Source organism: Centroberyx affinis, unplaced genomic scaffold (genome assembly GCF_046629955.1).
Source record: "Centroberyx affinis isolate AG114_WGS23_722 - 3 ecotype Tasmania unplaced genomic scaffold, CSIRO-AGI_Caff_v1 ptg001409l_1, whole genome shotgun sequence".
Taxonomy (NCBI): Eukaryota; Metazoa; Chordata; class Actinopteri; order Beryciformes; family Berycidae; genus Centroberyx; species Centroberyx affinis.
Genome location: NW_027279889.1, coordinates 167,746 through 184,965, shown reverse-complemented (window position 1 = coordinate 184,965; position 17,220 = coordinate 167,746). Strand labels below are relative to the sequence as shown.

The 17,220-nt window shown below is 40.2% G+C and overlaps 2 protein-coding genes and 1 pseudogene across 2 annotated transcripts; all 3 read left to right on the top strand.

The window, feature by feature from the left end:
* The first annotated feature begins 305 nt into the window (after positions 1 to 305).
* Positions 306 to 6,232, top strand: LOC139649886 (trace amine-associated receptor 1-like). Its single transcript, XM_071526397.1, has 5 exons — positions 306 to 435; positions 1,002 to 1,076; positions 1,360 to 1,499; positions 1,726 to 1,784; positions 5,242 to 6,232. Exons 1-5 carry the CDS (start codon positions 306 to 308, stop codon positions 6,230 to 6,232), a joined length of 1,395 nt encoding a protein of 464 aa, XP_071382498.1.
* A 378-nt stretch (positions 6,233 to 6,610) lies between these two features.
* Positions 6,611 to 10,822, top strand: LOC139649885 (uncharacterized; annotated as a pseudogene).
* Positions 10,823 to 16,242: 5,420 nt separating this feature from the next.
* LOC139649890 (trace amine-associated receptor 1-like) lies at positions 16,243 to 17,220 on the top strand. Its single transcript, XM_071526401.1, has one exon. It carries the CDS (start codon positions 16,243 to 16,245, stop codon positions 17,218 to 17,220), a length of 978 nt encoding a protein of 325 aa, XP_071382502.1.

Here is a 17,220-nt window from a genome sequence, read left to right as displayed (position 1 = left end):
CTCTACGTCTACGCCAAAGTTTACATCTTGTTTCATGTCATGAATAAACTTTTTAATTCGAGCATTCATCCTAGTCTCTCCTGATTGAAAGAGATTTAATCTTTTAGATGCTGTTCTACATTTTGAGACCTAATATAAACCAATGCAAAGTTATGCTTTATTCATACAGAACTGGAGGTGCCCTGCAAAATCCTTTTTCAATTGACACATTCCCTGTCATCGGTTTGGATGAAACAGTCCATGATGTGCCAGATTTTGACCTTCAAATTGAGGACATATCCTCTTTCCCTGATCACGAGTGAGTTATGTGCAAGGATGACCTCATCAACAAGCAGGCAACCATCGCCTATTATGACAATCTGCGGAGACTGGCCACATTTCTGCAGCTGCCTGTACAGAAGTGCCCCTACAGCAACCCAGTGACGGCTGCAGGATGTGACGGCCATTTGAGGTGACAATGGCATCGAGGGGAACTGGAGTCATCTTGGAATGGGTGAGATGAGATTTAACAATGTTCCACTTTATCATATAAGACAATGTATATTGAGAAGCGGTAGAGTCCCACAGGCTGATGTGGGTACAACACATTGCACTGGTGGTGTAATACAGCAGACGCCACCAGCACCAGTTATTTTTTCATTGTGCATGTGTCGTATGGTACCCACAGCACAGCCTGTGTGACTCTTCTCAATATACCTTGATATTAGATTTTTTTTTTCAAAACATTTCAATGAATTCTGTAGTTCTTTTAGATTATGTCATCTTTTTGCTTTCTTCCACTGTCATCATAGTTTTGTCGCTATGGGCACAGTCTTTGGAGGTGGAACTCTCAGCCCCTGCTGAAGTTTGGAATGCAGGTTGGAGACTTCATGTTGTCTACCAAGATACTGCTATCTGGTAACAGTTACACCAAGATAGCACTCCTTTTCAAGTTCATGAACATGGGCATGGTGGAGAGCAAACCTTTTTCAATGTGCAAGACACATATTGTGTGGATACAGTGAAAGAGCTTTGGCAGGAGAAGAGAGCTGATGTCATTGGCCGGCTGCGCAGTAAAGATCATGTTGTGGTGCTAGGTCAGTCAAATTTTACTACATTTTGTTGCACACAAATGCGTAAATATATATTTATTTATTTTTTTTGGGGGGGGGCAAGATCATAGTCAATATATACAATCTCTGAGTTTAATAGCAACAGCCTAACAATAAAACAAATTCTCTCTCCCCTTACCAGGCGATGGCAGAATAATCTCACCAGGCAAGTTTTTTATTTCTAAACTGTTTTTACAAATGAACATTCATAATGCCTTTCCACCAAGTATGACCTTTGAAAATTCTAAACGTGTTATTTCATCTGTAGGCCACTGTGCACAGTACTGCACATACACAACTATTGAGCAAGAGTCTAAAGATATAATCCACATTGTGACGGTCGACAAGAGGGAAACTAACAGGAACTCGGTCATCATGGAGAAAGAGGGGTTCATCCAGACAATGGATGTACTGCTTCAGGAAATCGCGGTGAAAGAAGTGGTCACCGATGCCCACATACAAATCTCAGCATTGTTGAGTAAATATACCTGCTGATATATATTATTTGGCATTTCTTTTCACTGTTCTATGCATTGTTACTATATCTATGTACATGGAGCTAGTAGGTATTTTGGTTTCATTATGGTTGTCAAGAATTTGAGTGTAAATGGTACATTGTCATTGTCTGTTACAGATCCAGAGCGTGGGCAATACAAGATGTGGGGTCTGCAACATTCCCTTGATATCTGGCATGTAGCGAAGAACCTGGGCAAAAAAATACGAGGGGTAAAACAAATCAAATACTGTCTTTTTACTATCACAAGAGGGTGATGTTACAAAAGCTTCCGGTACCCCCAGGTGCTGACAATCAGGTACCTGATTGGCACCTGATTGGCAGCACCTGTGAGCATGGGCCCTGCTACAGTGGTCAGTTGGTGTCTGCTCCAAGAATCGGCATGCCACGTTTGTCTGATCTCAATAAGGCCTGTACGATAGGGCAACTTCAAGCTGGTGTTCCACAAAAGCAAATTGCAGCATTATTTGGAATGAGCCATAGTACCATCTCCAAACTGAAGGCCAAGTTCCATGAAACGGGGGATGTCAGAGACAGACTGCGAAGTGGGCGTCCCAAGAAGACGACACCCCAAGAAGACCGGTTCCTCACCCTTTCAGCACTTAGGAACCATAGGCTGTCTTCTACAGATTTGCAGTCAAGGTTTGCAGGACGATATGGCACACGGCTCTCGGCCCAGACAATCCGGAACAGACCGCACGCAGCCAATCTCCAGGCTCATGGGGCTGCCAGGAGGCCTGCCATGACCGCCCTTCACCGTCAGGCCCGTTTGTACTGGTGTCGGCAACACCTGCACTGGAACCTGAACATGAGGAGGAACGTTATGTTCAGCAATGAGTCCAGATTCTGCCTACGGAAGTTGGATCGTAGGGTCAAAGTGTGGAGAAGACGTATGATACGTTTTAGTTGCATTGAGTATACTACCTGAATAAACTTGTATTTTGATTTCTAGAGGGCTTTCTTCCTGTAAGCTATGGTAGACAACGGGATGAAAGCCCTCTAGAAATCAGTTAGCTAAGCTACCAGTCCTACATCCATAGAATACTGGATCAGTATCCAGTCAGGCTGTAGCCTGGTATCCAGCCCCTATGAATCTCAGTTTTCAGCACTCTTTGAATTTTTATGAATCACCATGCAAATTCGAAGAGTGCTGAAAACTGTGATTCATAGGGGCTGGATACCAGGCTAGTCAGGCTGGCTGTGTCAGGCTGATCTACTTGTTCATATGAAAATCAACGGACAGATAATATGTCATCACCGTCTCCGTTGTGCAGTTTCTTTCATTTTGTAAAAACATAAACATGCTACCAACCCAGTTCCCTTTTCTCAACACATACTAAAGAAATCCGATCTGCTTTCATGTCTCCATAGTAGACTAAATGGCTTTTCGTCTGACGTTACTCCACCCCAACGCCAACCCCAGCTATAGTTACTTTGTAGTTACGAAGCAATAACGTTACTCAAACTATGTTATTACAATGCAACGCACATCATTACAATAGCTTCTGCCTGTTTCCAAATTCAATATAAAATTGTGACAATTTCAATTTACCTCTTCAGTGGACATGCTTCTTTCTTCTCTCTTGTTTCCACAGTTGTCGATCATTTCTTCACGGAGCTAGGCTGTAATGGAAAGCGATCCGGTTGTCTTTGCGACAGCAGCGCAAACATCAATACCGCTTGGAAACGCTAGGGGGGGACAACAGGGCAAAAGTTGAAAAGTTGTCTATATCCACTTTAATGTTATGATATTCAGCAAGTATGTACAGTTATACACCCTATGATCAATCATTTCAGCACTTTCCTGGTGTCAAAAGTTCAATAATGTGTCAGCAGTCAAAGGCTTTAATTTCACATCAACTGTGTTATATATAATATTATATATTTTTGTATTATTATTATTATTATATATAATAAATCCTGCCCTGATCGGATGACAAACATTTTAGTCAGTAGACAAGTTATCCTTACAGCATGAAAAGAGATGTAAGAAGAGTTGAATATAAACAGCAGTGAGTGTGGCCCATCATCCACTGGGACGAGTGTCCAGCTTCACTCCCTGAGGCGGCTGTTGGCCAGGAGACACTGCAGTCCACAGGAGACACTGCAGTCCACAGAGCCTCGGGCTTTAAAGGCCAGACAGAGACCGACAGTTACAGCTGTGATGGTCTGTGTCAGGAAACACACAGGAAGCTCATTCTGTCCAGCTGTGAGTGTGTGAGGTAAGAGACATTTTAACTAAATGTTTCTGAATTCAGGTATGATGTGTTTCAGGAAAGCTAGCTCGTGTTCACACATTGAATATTGTATAAACACTTTTTATTAATGCTGCATTATTGCTATGCTAGGATTACTTTAGAATGTAGTACTTTTTAAAGGATAATTCTGCTCATTTTCAACATGTGCCTTAGTTTTTGCTATCATGACGTTTGATTGAAAATAAGGCCCATGTTGAAAATGACTGGATTTATCCTTTAACTATTGACTGTTGGTTGATGTCTTGGTTGATAAAATCATTTCTTCTCTGACTAATTATTGAGGGAATAATTAGCTAAATATCACAACATCCTCAGTGGCAGTGGTGTGAAATGAAGACATCACAAATCATATGGCAGTTCTCAAATCCTGCCATAGAACTACATAAGAGGAGTGGAGCAGTAGATGTGTATGTGAAAAAACAAATCAAGCCCATCCTATGTGAACAGGACAAATTTTGGTTTTGGCTGGTGATTTGAATAAATCTAAACCATTTGCGTGAATTTACAGTGAAACATCACTGAAAATAATTCCACAAGCAGTGTGCTATTTTGTCATGGTAGATTAGCTGAAACATTGCAGTAAAATTTATTTAAAAGCTTATTCAAGAATGCATCATAATCTCCAGGTATTTTTTGCAAATATAAGTATTTAAACTAAACAGTTTTCAACAATAGGAGAGGTTTGTCCTTTGTGTCCTGAAGAAGTAAAAATGTGTTATATCTTCTTTTTCCACATATTGTAAACAGTATGATTTCATAACATCTCTGTTCAAATAGGAAAAAAAGGAGGAGAATTGTTAGTCAATATGTTTGTTTCCCTGGTGAACCAAACATAAGATACATAAGTTACAGGTAAAAATGTGACTTTTATTAACCTTTTTCACAACTAGGAAGACATTCAGATGATTGGGCATGCCAATATATTGAATTACACACAGTTGAAGGTATTCTCAAGTGTAAAGTTTTATTATGCGAAATATTTTATTAAATGAAGAACTCTTCACCTATAAGTTCCTTACTGTATATGGGTATGGTTCATTGCCTTGTGGAACAGATGTGAAGCTGTGTGGCTAAGTCAGAATGATCTTTTAAATTACTCCTAAAAACAGGCTTTTATTAGAAAGCTTACCTCTAATCCTGGTCTGATTTTAGTGTGCCTCGTTCATTATTGCATTTTTTTATTTCCTATCAGATTTTGTGTTACTTACTGTCATTTGTCCTTTATTTTATTTATTGTCATTTGTTTGTCTTGTTATCTCTTTGCTATGCTTATTTCATCAATACCTTCAGTTTAATTTTAAAGTTTTCTACCTTGCACTTGTTCCTTGTTGTGAAGCACTTTGTAACTTTGGTTTTGAAAAGTGCTTTATAAATAAAGTTTATCCAGACAGATGGAGTCAGGACTCTGTTTTGAGTCCAGGAACACTTCCTGTCTGAGGACCATCTATCCTCTGTCTGTCCGCGTCTCTCTCTACCTGTTCCTGGGTGTCATGGTCGTCTTGACGGTGTGTGGGAACGTTCTGGTCGTCATGTCGGTCGCTCAGTTCAAGCAGCTCCACACTCCCACCAACTACCTCATCCTCTCCCTGGCCGTGTCCGACCTGCTGCTGGGGCTGCTGGTCATGGTCCCCAGTATGATCCGATGTGTGGAGACTTGCTGGTATTTTGGAGATGTGTTCTGTAAAGTCTACAATAGTGCTGATGTCTTGTTGTCCACAGCCTCAATTCTAAATCTGTCTTTCATATCGATTGACCGATATTATGCTGTTTGCCAGCCTCTGCTGTATAGAAGTAAAATAACTGTTAATGCTGTGTTGATCATGATTCTGGTCAGTTGGAGTGTTTCGGCTGTAGTGGGCTTTGGAATGATCTTCCTCAAGCTCAATATTTTGGGAATTGAGGAGTTCTACTATACTCATGTTGCATGTGAAGGAGGATGTGTTTTGTTTCAGAGTGGAGTATCAAGTACAGTCTCATCAGTTCTCTCCTTTTACATTCCCGGAGTTGTCATGCTCGGTATTTACCTGAAGATTTTCCTGGTGGCACAGAGACAAGTGCGCAGCATCCACAACACAAAAACATCTGATCCATCCCAAACTAAAGCCACCAAAACACTCGCTATCATCATGGGGGCATTTCTTTCTTTTTGGACTCCTTTTTTTGTGTGTAACATCATTGATCCCTTTATCAGTTACTCGACTCCATCGGCATTGTTCGAAACACTGTTGTGGGTCGGCTATTTGAATTCTACTGTGAATCCTTTGGTGTACGCATTCTTTTACAGTTGGTTCAGAAAGGCATTTCGAGTGATCATTTCACGTAAAATCTTTAATTCTGACATTTCAGACATAAAACTGTTCACAGAATAAATCTGAAAAATTTGGCATGGCAGAAGAAATTAAGCTTATTACACGTTTCTTTATCAACAGTCACTGCTGATGTCTTCATTAACAAGACACTTATTCCTCAATAATAATAATAATAATAATAATAATAATAATAATAACAACAATAACTTACTTTATATAGCATTTATCAAAACAGAGTTACAAAGTTCTTACAAAGTGCCTCACAGGAGAAAAGACAGCTGGGATAGAAATAATTCCAATAACATTCCAGTACATTAAGCATAAACAAGCACAGATCCTGTACAGACCCACGGTTATCAGTTAAATAATTCCACTAATGTCACTTAAATACCACAGGTAATAACGTTACCTAACGTCATAGGGCAACGGAAGACGTGGATGTATGTAAATTACCAGCAGAGAGTGGGGCTCAGTGTGGGAGCCAGGAGCGTCACCAAGGTTTGAATACATTTGGGGCTGAGCCCAAGTAATGTGGGGCTGAACCTGGGACGGACATTCCATGTATTTTACCTTACAGATCAAACTGGCCAGCATTTGGGGCACTCTACTGCATTACCAGCCAAGTTACAAGATGCTTCACGTTAAAGAATCCTGTAATGTACACATCACTATACAGTTAACTTAAATCTTAAATTGATGAAATTAAAGCTCTTATAACATACCTCTCTATTATAATAGAATTGATTTGCTTTAAATAATTATTATAACTTGGCACCAACAGTTGCAAACATAAAATAAACACAAAAAAGCTTTTGTGAAGCCATGGGTGGTGCAGTGTCCCGTCTAGATCTGGGTTTGGTTGGTGACCCTGACTTCCTCAATCTCTTGTTGTCCTTGCTAAGATACTGATAGAATGGACAACATTAACATTATCTTTAAAAAATACAATTAATTTAGTTCCTATTTTACTAGCATTTCCCTGTTTGAAGGTGATTGTACCTGAGTATCACTATTTTGTGCCGATTCCCTCAAAACTGGCTGAACCTCCTCCTGCTAGAAGAAACATGACGTGACCAAAAAGTCAGCTCTCAAAATAGTATTCATTAATATGTATTATACATGTGCTGGATGATTTGATTCTGATTGGCTGGAGGGGTGTTGATTAATTTCACTTACCACATAGTAGTCCTTATTACTGGTCTAAATTAATGTACCATGTTGAGACTTCCTTATGAACTGAATATTATTGTGTACGAGGGTACCAGTTAGGGGATGGGCATCACTTTTATAGATCAACAATTTTAGCCAAACCAGGAACACACGAGAGGGCATCTCTTAGTCAGAGTCCCCCTCTAGAGGCCATCTCACGAAGCAAGATCTCACTAAGCATTAACTGACTGACTGACTGACTGACTGACTAACTGAATGAATGCATGACCTGTTTGCCGCGTGATGCCCTCGGCTGCACAGTGGGAAAAATATTTCTTCCACCAGCTTCTACTAGTACTATTACTACTGCTACTGCTGCTACTATTAATAAAAATGTCCCTTGCCTTTACATGACACAATAGTTGCAAGGGCTTGCTGAAGTGCAGCCCAAGACAAAGACAAATATGCCAGTTCTGTAATACAGATGGTCAAATATGAACCCTCATCAAAAACATGTGCAACCACCTTTCACCTAAAATGATGTGTTGGCGGTATTAATTTAAATCTGTAACCACATTAACTTTCCCCAAACTTTCTCCCCATTCCTCTTTATTGTTCAAATATGTTTTTATCCTGGATTGTGTCCAGACTAATTCTGGTCACAATACAATCCTTACCACCTCCAGATCAGATATGAAACACCAGATAACAATGCTGCCAAAATCTGATTCTATGATTAGGATCTACCTATCATATGTCACATTTTATTGATTGTTTTAGCCTCTCCCAATCTGTTAAAGGGCCTACCCATGAAAAGGGACACACTTAAGACCTTGTTCTATCATCTGGTATTTGACTCAGTTACTGTAATAGATTAGCTACTGTATGTCTGACCATAAGGCTATTGTTTTTAATGTACCCATATCCCAGCCTGCTCCTGTACATTGTTCTTGTGTCTATTCACATGTTTTAAATTCAAGCTCTGCAAGTAAGTTCTCTGAGGCATTTCTTGTGTCCGACCAAGCTTTTATTCCAGCTCCAATGCACAATATAGTGGAGTATGGAGGCATTTTCAGCCAAAACAAATTGCACGTAAACCCAAGATTGTGAAATGGTTCAGCTGTAAAAACAAAATCTGAAAACCCAAAGTCAATTCTGTAAATCTATAAGCACGATTGTAACCCATGTTTTACAAATTAAATCCTTAACTATGACTATTTATGCCTTCAGTTCTCATTTTGCAGCTCTGTTTATACGTTTACAGATTCTTTTTTTTACGTTCAGACTTTTGGCTGTTTGTTGTACCCTCAATTGTAAAACACGATTCATACATACATAGCGTTTTCCTAATTCTGGTCCAGAAGTGATGCATTTTTAACGTGGTTTCCACCTTGACAGTTTCAAAATAAAAGTTCTGGTTTAAGCAAGGCACTTACAGTACTACACCAGTAGATGGAAGTACTACTATTTGTGTAAAGGCTGATTTATGGTAGGGCGCTCGACACCTTTGATAAGTGTCGCTTGACAGAAATGACGTATTTTTAACAGAAAAAAGTGTCTCTCGACACTTCCCTCTCATGTCGCGCACCTGGAGAATTTTGTTATGTCGCAGACACTCATATTTTGTCGCGCAATGAGATTAGGTAGCTTGAGAGATTGCGTCACACGTCGCCACGGAGATTGTAGTTTTCACTGAACTGAACGTCCTGATAACTTTTCGTCCTTGTTTATTTAGTTTAGTTTAATTAGCTTAGCTCGTAGCAATTATGGAGGGAATAGATGAACGACTGGCAGAAGAAGTGAGACAGTATCGCCACCTGTATGATTCTTCAATGAAAGAATATAAAGATGCGCAGATGGCATTAACGAAAGAGATTGCCCTGAATATCAGTATGTTGGACTGCAAACTTCGGTGGAAAAATCTACGGGACAGGAAGGCTATGTTTACTATCCTTGCCATCTTTATTTGTCAGACAAAAATGTTACAGTAGGCTAAACAATAATCACTCTGTGGTCGAGAGGATTATTCTGTATCATGGATGTTTTCCTGCGCTCCCGTTGTCTTCTCAGTAGAAGTAAAATCTCCTCCTCTTCAATTAACTCACTGATTTAATCAAATCCCTCCATTATCAGAAGGATACAAAGTAGCACAAATATAGATATAAAACAAACAAGCTGTCAGAAGGATAGCTATACACCGATCGGGATAATATAACGTTAATGTAACTAAACAAGCCGGCTGGAGGATAGCGGCTGGTTACCATGGAGACAACTGAAACCTTTCGCCGAAGCATGAATTACAAACGTCGCGCGGCTCTTTATTTTCTGTCAAGCGAAACTTATCAAAAGTGTCGAGCACCCTACCATAAATCAGCCTTAACTGATTAAGTGGTCTCACGTGAGCTTCAAACCAGCGAAATCCAGGTCGCTAGTGCTGAAGAGAGGACGAGAGGACAAATTCTGCTTCGTTCTTGACAGCACTCTAATCCCAACCATCACAGAGAAACCAGTGAAGAGCCTGGGTAAGGTGCTCAACTGTAGCCTGAGGGACACAGCTTCCATCCAAGTGACCAACCAGGAGCTAGAAGTCTGGTTACCTGCAGTGGACAAATCAGGCCTACCAGGCAAGTTCAAGGCCTGGATGTACCAACACGCTATCTTCTGGCCTCTTCTGGTCTACAAGGTCCTGATCTCTACAATCTAGGGCTTTGACAAGAGGATCAGTAGGTTCCTTTGCAAGTGGCTTGGACTGCCTCGAAGCCTAAGCAGCATCGCCCTGTACGGTCATAACAACATGCTGAAGCTCCCCATCAGCAGCCTGAGTGAGGAGTTCAAGGTGACCCCTACAAGGGATGTTCTGCAGTACCGGGAATCTTGCGACCCAAAAGTCTCCCAGGCCGGCATCGAGGTCTGGACAGGAAGGAAGTGGAGGGCAGTAAAGGCAGTGGAGAACGCAGAGTCTCTTCTGCAGCACAGTGTGCTGGTGGGGATGGTGACCCGTGGAAGAGCTGGCCTTGGTAGCATTTCAATACCACGCTATGACAAGGCCCAGGGGAAGTATGGGAGGAAGCTGGTCCAGGCAGAGGTGCGTACAGCAGTCGAGGAGGAGCAAGCCAGCAGGCTGGTCAGGATGAGGCAGCAGGGAGCTTTGACAAGATGGGAGCAGGTGGTGGAGAGAAAGGTCTCATGGCCTGAGCTCTGGAAGGCCGAGCCTCAGTGCATCAAGTTCTTAATCCAATCAGTTTTCGGCATCCTACCGAGCCCGTCCAACCTATTCGGCTGGGGGAAGAGCGACTCTCCAGCGTGCCTGCTGTGCCTGAAGAGGGGGGAACCCTTGAGCACATCCTCAGCTGCTGTCCGAGAGCCCTGGGTGAGGGGCGCTACCACTGGCGCCATGACCAGGTGCTGAAGGTCATAGCAGACACCATCTGCAGCGGGATCAGCAACTGTGAGCGCCTCCGCCCAGTGAAGAAAACTATCATGTTTGACAGAGGCAACTGAAGTTGCCTGCAGGTGGTTGTGGATCAGGAGAGTGCATCCATGGGTGAAGTAGTGCTACCTGGGCATAAGCCGGGGCTTGATCAATCCTGGCTGGGTCGCCTGGGTGAGGGTGTCTGATGTTGTGAGACCCGAAACACCCGATGACCCAGGAACATCACTGGTGATGTGTCCAGGTGCATCGCAAGACGTATGCTTAACCACCATGACAGAAAGTTCTGGTTTAAGCAAGGCACTTACAGTACTACACCAGTAGATGGAAGTATTACTATTTGTGTAACTATTCTTTATTAGTATTATTATTATTATTGTTGTTATTGTTGTTGTTTTTAACTTGCTATATTGGTGAGCTAAGCCGATTGTGTAGTAGCCCACATAATTGAATATTAAACATGTCTTACTTAGCAGAATAGGACTATAATCATATTTTCATATAATATATTTGGGATAAGGAAAAATTATAATCTGGTGGTCCTAACGTTTATCAAATTATTACCCAATTAATATATCATCTTTTCACAAACATTTATATGGATTCGTTTTTATGAAAAATAAACATGTGGGCTATTCCTAATTACATTGTGTAGCCTATTCTTATATGCCAATATTTTTCATATGTCTGGAGAGTGAAACTCATGGCTGCTTTTTTATATAGGAAAATAGGCTTATGCCTTTCACCAGTATGAAATCAATTTTTAGGCTACTCAATTTCTCCTTTTTCAACAATGTTTTGATGAAGTGTTGATGAAAACATAATACATATATTCGTCAGCTGTATGACTTAAACCAACATCAAAACGCCATAGCCTACTTCAAAACTCCTGCTTTCAATTCAATAGATACAGGGGTAAACGTAGGCATATTACTTAATTATATTAAATTTTAGGTACATCGCCAAAAGCACATGAGTGAGCATAACTACAAAAATAATTGCGCAATTAAATGATAAACAGTAACGAACTGTAAATTATTTAAGAAACAATCCAGGATTCTTCAAAAATCGTGAATTTACTGTATGGAATTGTGGGAATGCGTGTTTATGCACGCACTCATCTCACATTTCCTATAGCCTACCTTACAGTGTTATAAAATAATAGGAAATAACCAGTATGGATAACATTTGCTAAATGTCAAATATTTATACATACATACGTTTGTAATTAGCTCTGTCCATTAAATCATTTTGGGAATGTGCTTTTATGCATGCACTTGTCTCTCTCCTCTCCTCTGTTCAGCCTCACCAATGGAAAAACTGAGGCAAGGCGAAAATGGTGATTCGTAAATGTAAACTGAGGATTGTACTTGCAAAACCGGAGTTGTAATCCAATCAAAAGTTAGCCAAAGTTTGAAATGATAAATGCACTGTGACGGCCCTCTCTTTATCTCTCTCTCTCTCTCTTCCTCCCTCCTGTTTACCTTCTCTAGTTCTCTCCTGTTAAGAGGTCCGTCAGTTGATCGGCTGCACCTGAGGAGGGAGTGGCCTAAGGCTATAAAAGGGTTGTTGTCCAAGGAGTTTGGCTCTTGTTGCTGAGCATCCAGGACGCCCTCCACATGGCCTACACTTTAGATTAGTTTGCTTTTGGTGTTATTTTCATTTATATCTACAATCAACACTTCACTCATCCGCACATACTTTACACCACTGATGCCTAACATTCCCATATTTCATTATGAGTTGTTACGCTTAGTTTAATAAATATCTTTTTCACCTTTCATTAGGGTGTGGACTGTCTCATTTGTTGCAAGTCCTGAGCCAGGTTTATAACAACAAATAATCTGGACTCTATTGCTCCTATGAAAATAAGGACCTCCAAGCCAAAGTCATTGCCCTGGCTTAATGAGCACACTCGGACTCTAAAAAGAGAGTGTCACAAAGCCGAGCATAACTGGAAATCAAATAAACTACAGGTCTCTTATGAGATCCTAAAAAGCTTAATGTGCACCTACCAGAAAGTCATTAAAGACACAAGAAATTGTCAGAACTCAAGGGTGTTATTCAATATTGTTTGAGGTCAACATCTTGTTCTCTTGATGTGCTTCCTACTCACCTGCTTAAAGAGGTTACTGAATCTGTTGGTTCCAGTATTCTTTCTATTATCAATTGCTCATTAAGTAGTGGAAATGTTCCCTCCAGCTTTAAACATGCTATTGTACATCCCCTTTTCAAAAAAAACATTCTTGATCCTGCAGTTCCAGCCAATTACAGGCCCATCTCAAAACTTCTGTTTTTATCGAGGCTATTAGAAAAAATAGCACTCAGTCAATTGTTGAAAATGAAAGATTTTTGAGACAGCACTTCTTAAAGTCACTAATGACCTTCCATTGCTCTATTTTAGTTTTTTTTTAGATATTCTTTTAGGTTGTCTTGAAAACTGGGTTGGTATCTCTGGCTCTGCTCTAAATTGGTTTAGATCCTATCTGTCATGTAGAACTTATTCTGTCTTGTCAGGTACCTCCTCATCCTGCCCACATTACATGTGTCATACCTCAAGGTTCAATTTTGGGTCCAATTCTCTTCTCCCTATATACGCTCACATTAGGTCACATAATTTGTGATCATAACATCTCCTTCCATTGTTACGCAGATGATACACAGCTATATGTGCCTATCACTCCCAATGATCCTCATGGACTAGCCTCCCTTCACACCTGCCTAAAAGACATTAAAAGTTGGATGTTCCAAAACCATTTGCACCTAAACGACAATAAGTCTGAAATATTGCAAATTGGCCCCCCTCACTCCATCAACTCTTTTCAGAATGATCTAGGTTCCTTGGGACCTTACGTCAAAACTTCTGCAAGGAACTTGGGTGTGATATTTGATCAGGACCTTAATTTGAGGATCAGGTTAAGAAAATGGTTCAGACTTGCTTTCATCGGCTTAGAACTATTTCTAAAATCATTACAGTCTTTAAATAACTTGTAGAAAGTAATTCATGCTTTTATATCCTCTCGCCTGGATTACTGTAACTCCCTCTATTCCTGCCTCACCCAGAAGCAAATCTCACGCCTTCAGCTAGTCCAAAACGCTGCTGCCAGAATGCTAATGGGTCTAAAGAAACGGGAGCATATCACCCCTGTCTTAGCATCCTTGCACTGGCTGCCTATAAACTTTAGAATTGATTTTAAAATCTTACTTATCACCTTTAAAGCATGTCTTGGACAGGCCACAGACTATATTTTAGATCTTTTAATTCCTTATGAGCCTGTAACCTGAGGTCTGCAGGAAAGTCTCTCCTAGTTGTTCTTAGATCGAAATTTGATCGAGGATTTGCTGTCAGGGCCCTGAAACTATGGAATGCGTTTCCTGAAGAGGCCAGATTAGCTAAGGGTGTATTGACTTTTAAAACACTCTTAAAGACCCTCTTTTTAGTGGGGTTTTTGTTTTTTAGTTTCATTGATTTTTCTGTAAACTTTTTGCTTTATGCATTCTCAAGTTACCATTTTGTAATTTCACCCATGGTTTTCTTTGTGTTGAATTGTCACTGTTTTACTACTGTTTTATTGTGTTGTTTAATTATTCTTCTCATTGTGCAAAGCACTTTATAACTTGTGTTTTGAAAAGTGCTATATTAAAAATATATATCTATGTGTATATCTATGTGTATATATGTGTATATATATGTATATATCTATATAAATATATATGTGTGTTTGTATATATATATATATATATATATATGTGTATTTATAGATAGATAGATAGATAGATAGATAGATAGATAGATATTATTCTTATTATATATAATCTATCCTGGCCTGATCGGATGACAAACATTTTAGTCAGTAGTCAAGTTATCCTTACAACATGAAAAGAGATGTAAGAAGAGTTGAATATAAACAACAGTGAGTGTGGCCCATCATCCACTGGGACGAGTGTCCAGCTTCACTCCCTGAGGCGGCTGTCGGCCAGGAGACACTGTAGTCCACAGGAGACACTGCAGTCCACAGAGCCTCGGGCTTTAAAGGCCAGACAGAGACCGACAGTTACAGCTGTGATGGTCTGTGTCAGGAAACACACAGGAAGCTCATTCTGTCCAGCTGTGAGTGTGTGAGGTAAGAGACACTTTAACTAAATGTTTCTGCATTCAGGTATGATGTGTTTCTTGGAAGCTAGCTTGTGTTCACACATTGAGTATTGTATAAACACTTTTAATTATTGCTGCATTATTGCTATGCTAGGATTACTTTAGAATGTAGTACTTTTTAAAGGATAATTCCGCTTATTTTCAACATGTGCCTTAGTTTTTGCCATCATGATGTTTGATTGTGTTGAAAATGTGTGAAAATTTCATGACTTACTTCACTGTAGAGCTTGATGTATCTTAGCTGTAGCTTCAGTTCTACACACACACACACACACACACACACACACACACACACACACACACACACACACACACACACACACACACACAGGGCCAACAGGTAATCTCCTATAGCTGAACCCAGAAAGTGGTTAAAACACATTAACACTCACTGTGGAACCTTCCTGCATCCAGTTACCAATTATCCATTGCCTGAAACTCTATATTGCAGTATTAGTTATGCTATTTTGTTTGTTTGTTCTTTGTGTCCTGAAGAAGTAAAAAGCAAGCAGAAACATCAGATAGCCTTTGCTAAACAGGGAGTCAGTTGGCTGCTGATATTTCTGTGACTTCTTGGCATTTGTTTTTTTCTGACCGGAATAGCAGCATAAAATCACTTTGCATTGTCAGATCAAGGAATTTTTCTATATGAGCTTTATGTCACTAACCCAATATGTGTTATATCTGCTTTTTTCCACATATTGTAAACAGTATGATTTCATAACATCTCTGTTCAAATAGGAAGAAAAGGAGGAGAATTGTTTGACAACATGTTTGTTTCCCTGGTCAACCAAACATAAGATACATAAGTTACAGGTAAAAATGTGACTGTTATGAACCTTTTTCACAACTAGGAAGACACTCAGATGATTGGGCATGCCAATATATTTAATTCCACACAGTTTAAACTATTCTCAAGTGTAAAGTTTTATTATGAGAAATATTTTATTAAATGAAGAACTCTTCACCTATAAGTTCCTTACTGTATATGAATATTGTTCATTGCCTTGTGGAACAGATGTGAAGCTGTGTGGCTGACAAATTCAGAATCATCTTTTAAATCACTCCTAAAAACAGGCTTTTATTGGAAAGCTTACCTTTAATCCTGGTCTGATTTTAGCCAAGTTTGCCGTGTTCATTATTGCATTTTTTAATTTCAGATTTTGTGTTACTTACTGTCATTTGTCCTTTATTTTATTTATTATCATTTGTTTGTCTTTTTATCTCTTTGCTATGCTTACTTCATCAGTACCTTCAGCTGCACTTGTTCCTTGTTGTGAAGCACTTTGTAACTTTGGTTTTGAAGTGCTTTATAAATGAGGTTTATCCAGACGGATGGAGCAAGCACTCTGTTTTGAGTCCAGGAACACTTCCTGTCTGAGGACCATCCATCCTCTGTCTGTCCGCGTCTCTCTCTACCTGTTCCTGGGTGTCATGGTCGTCTTGACGGTGTGTGGGAACGTTCTGGTCGTCATGTCGGTCGCTCAGTTCAAGCAGCTTCACACTCCCACCAACTACCTCATCCTCTCCCTGGCCGTCTCCGACCTGCTGCTAGGGCTGCTGGTCATGGTCCCCGGTATGATCCTATCTGTCGAGACCTGCTGGTATTTTGGAGATGTGGTCTGTAAATTCTGCAATAGTGCTGATGTCTTGTTGTGCACAGCCTCAATTCTAAATCTGTCTTTCATATCAATTGACCGATATTATGCTGTTTGCCAGCCTCTGCTGTATAGAAGTAAAATAACTGTTAATGCTGTGTTGATCATGATTCTGGTCACTTGGAGTGTTTCGGCTGTAGCGGGCTTTGGAATGATCTTCCTCGAGCTCAATATTTTGGGAGTTGAGGACTTCTACTATGATCATGTTGCATGTGAAGGAGGATGTGTTTTGTTTCAGAGTGGAGTATCAAGTACAGTCTCATCGCTTCTCTCCTTTTACATTCCCGGAGTTGTCATGCTCGGCATTTACCTGAAGATTTTCCTGGTGGCACAGAGACAAGTGCGCAGCATCCACAACACGAGAACATCTGATCCGTCCCAAACTAAAGCCACCAAAACACTCGCTATCATCATGGGGGCATTTCTTTCTTTTTGGACTCCTTTTTTTGTGTGTAACGTCATTAATCCATTCATCAGTTACTCGACTCCATCGGCATTGTTCGAAACACTGTTGTGGGTCGGCTATTTGAATTCTACTGTGAATCCTTTGGTGTACGCATTCTTTTACAGTTGGTTCAGAAAGGCATTTCGAATGATCATTTCATGTAAAATCTTTAATTCTGACATTTCAGACATAAAACTGTTCACAGAATAA

What these genes read in the sequence shown, in the direction of transcription:
- LOC139649886 (XM_071526397.1), top strand. Translation starts at nt 306, where the DNA reads ATGTGCAAGGATGACCTCATCAACAAGCAGGCAACCATCGCCTATTAT. An exon ending in AGATCATGTTGTGGTGCTAG is followed by an intron (nt 1,077 to 1,359) that starts GTCAGTCAAATT and finishes TTTCATCTGTAG; the next exon opens with GCCACTGTGCACAGTACTGC. An exon ending in GGTTCATCCAGACAATGGAT is followed by an intron (nt 1,500 to 1,725) that starts GTACTGCTTCAG and finishes TGTCTGTTACAG; the next exon opens with ATCCAGAGCGTGGGCAATAC.
- LOC139649890 (XM_071526401.1), top strand. Translation starts at nt 16,243, where the DNA reads ATGGAGCAAGCACTCTGTTTTGAGTCCAGGAACACTTCCTGTCTGAGG.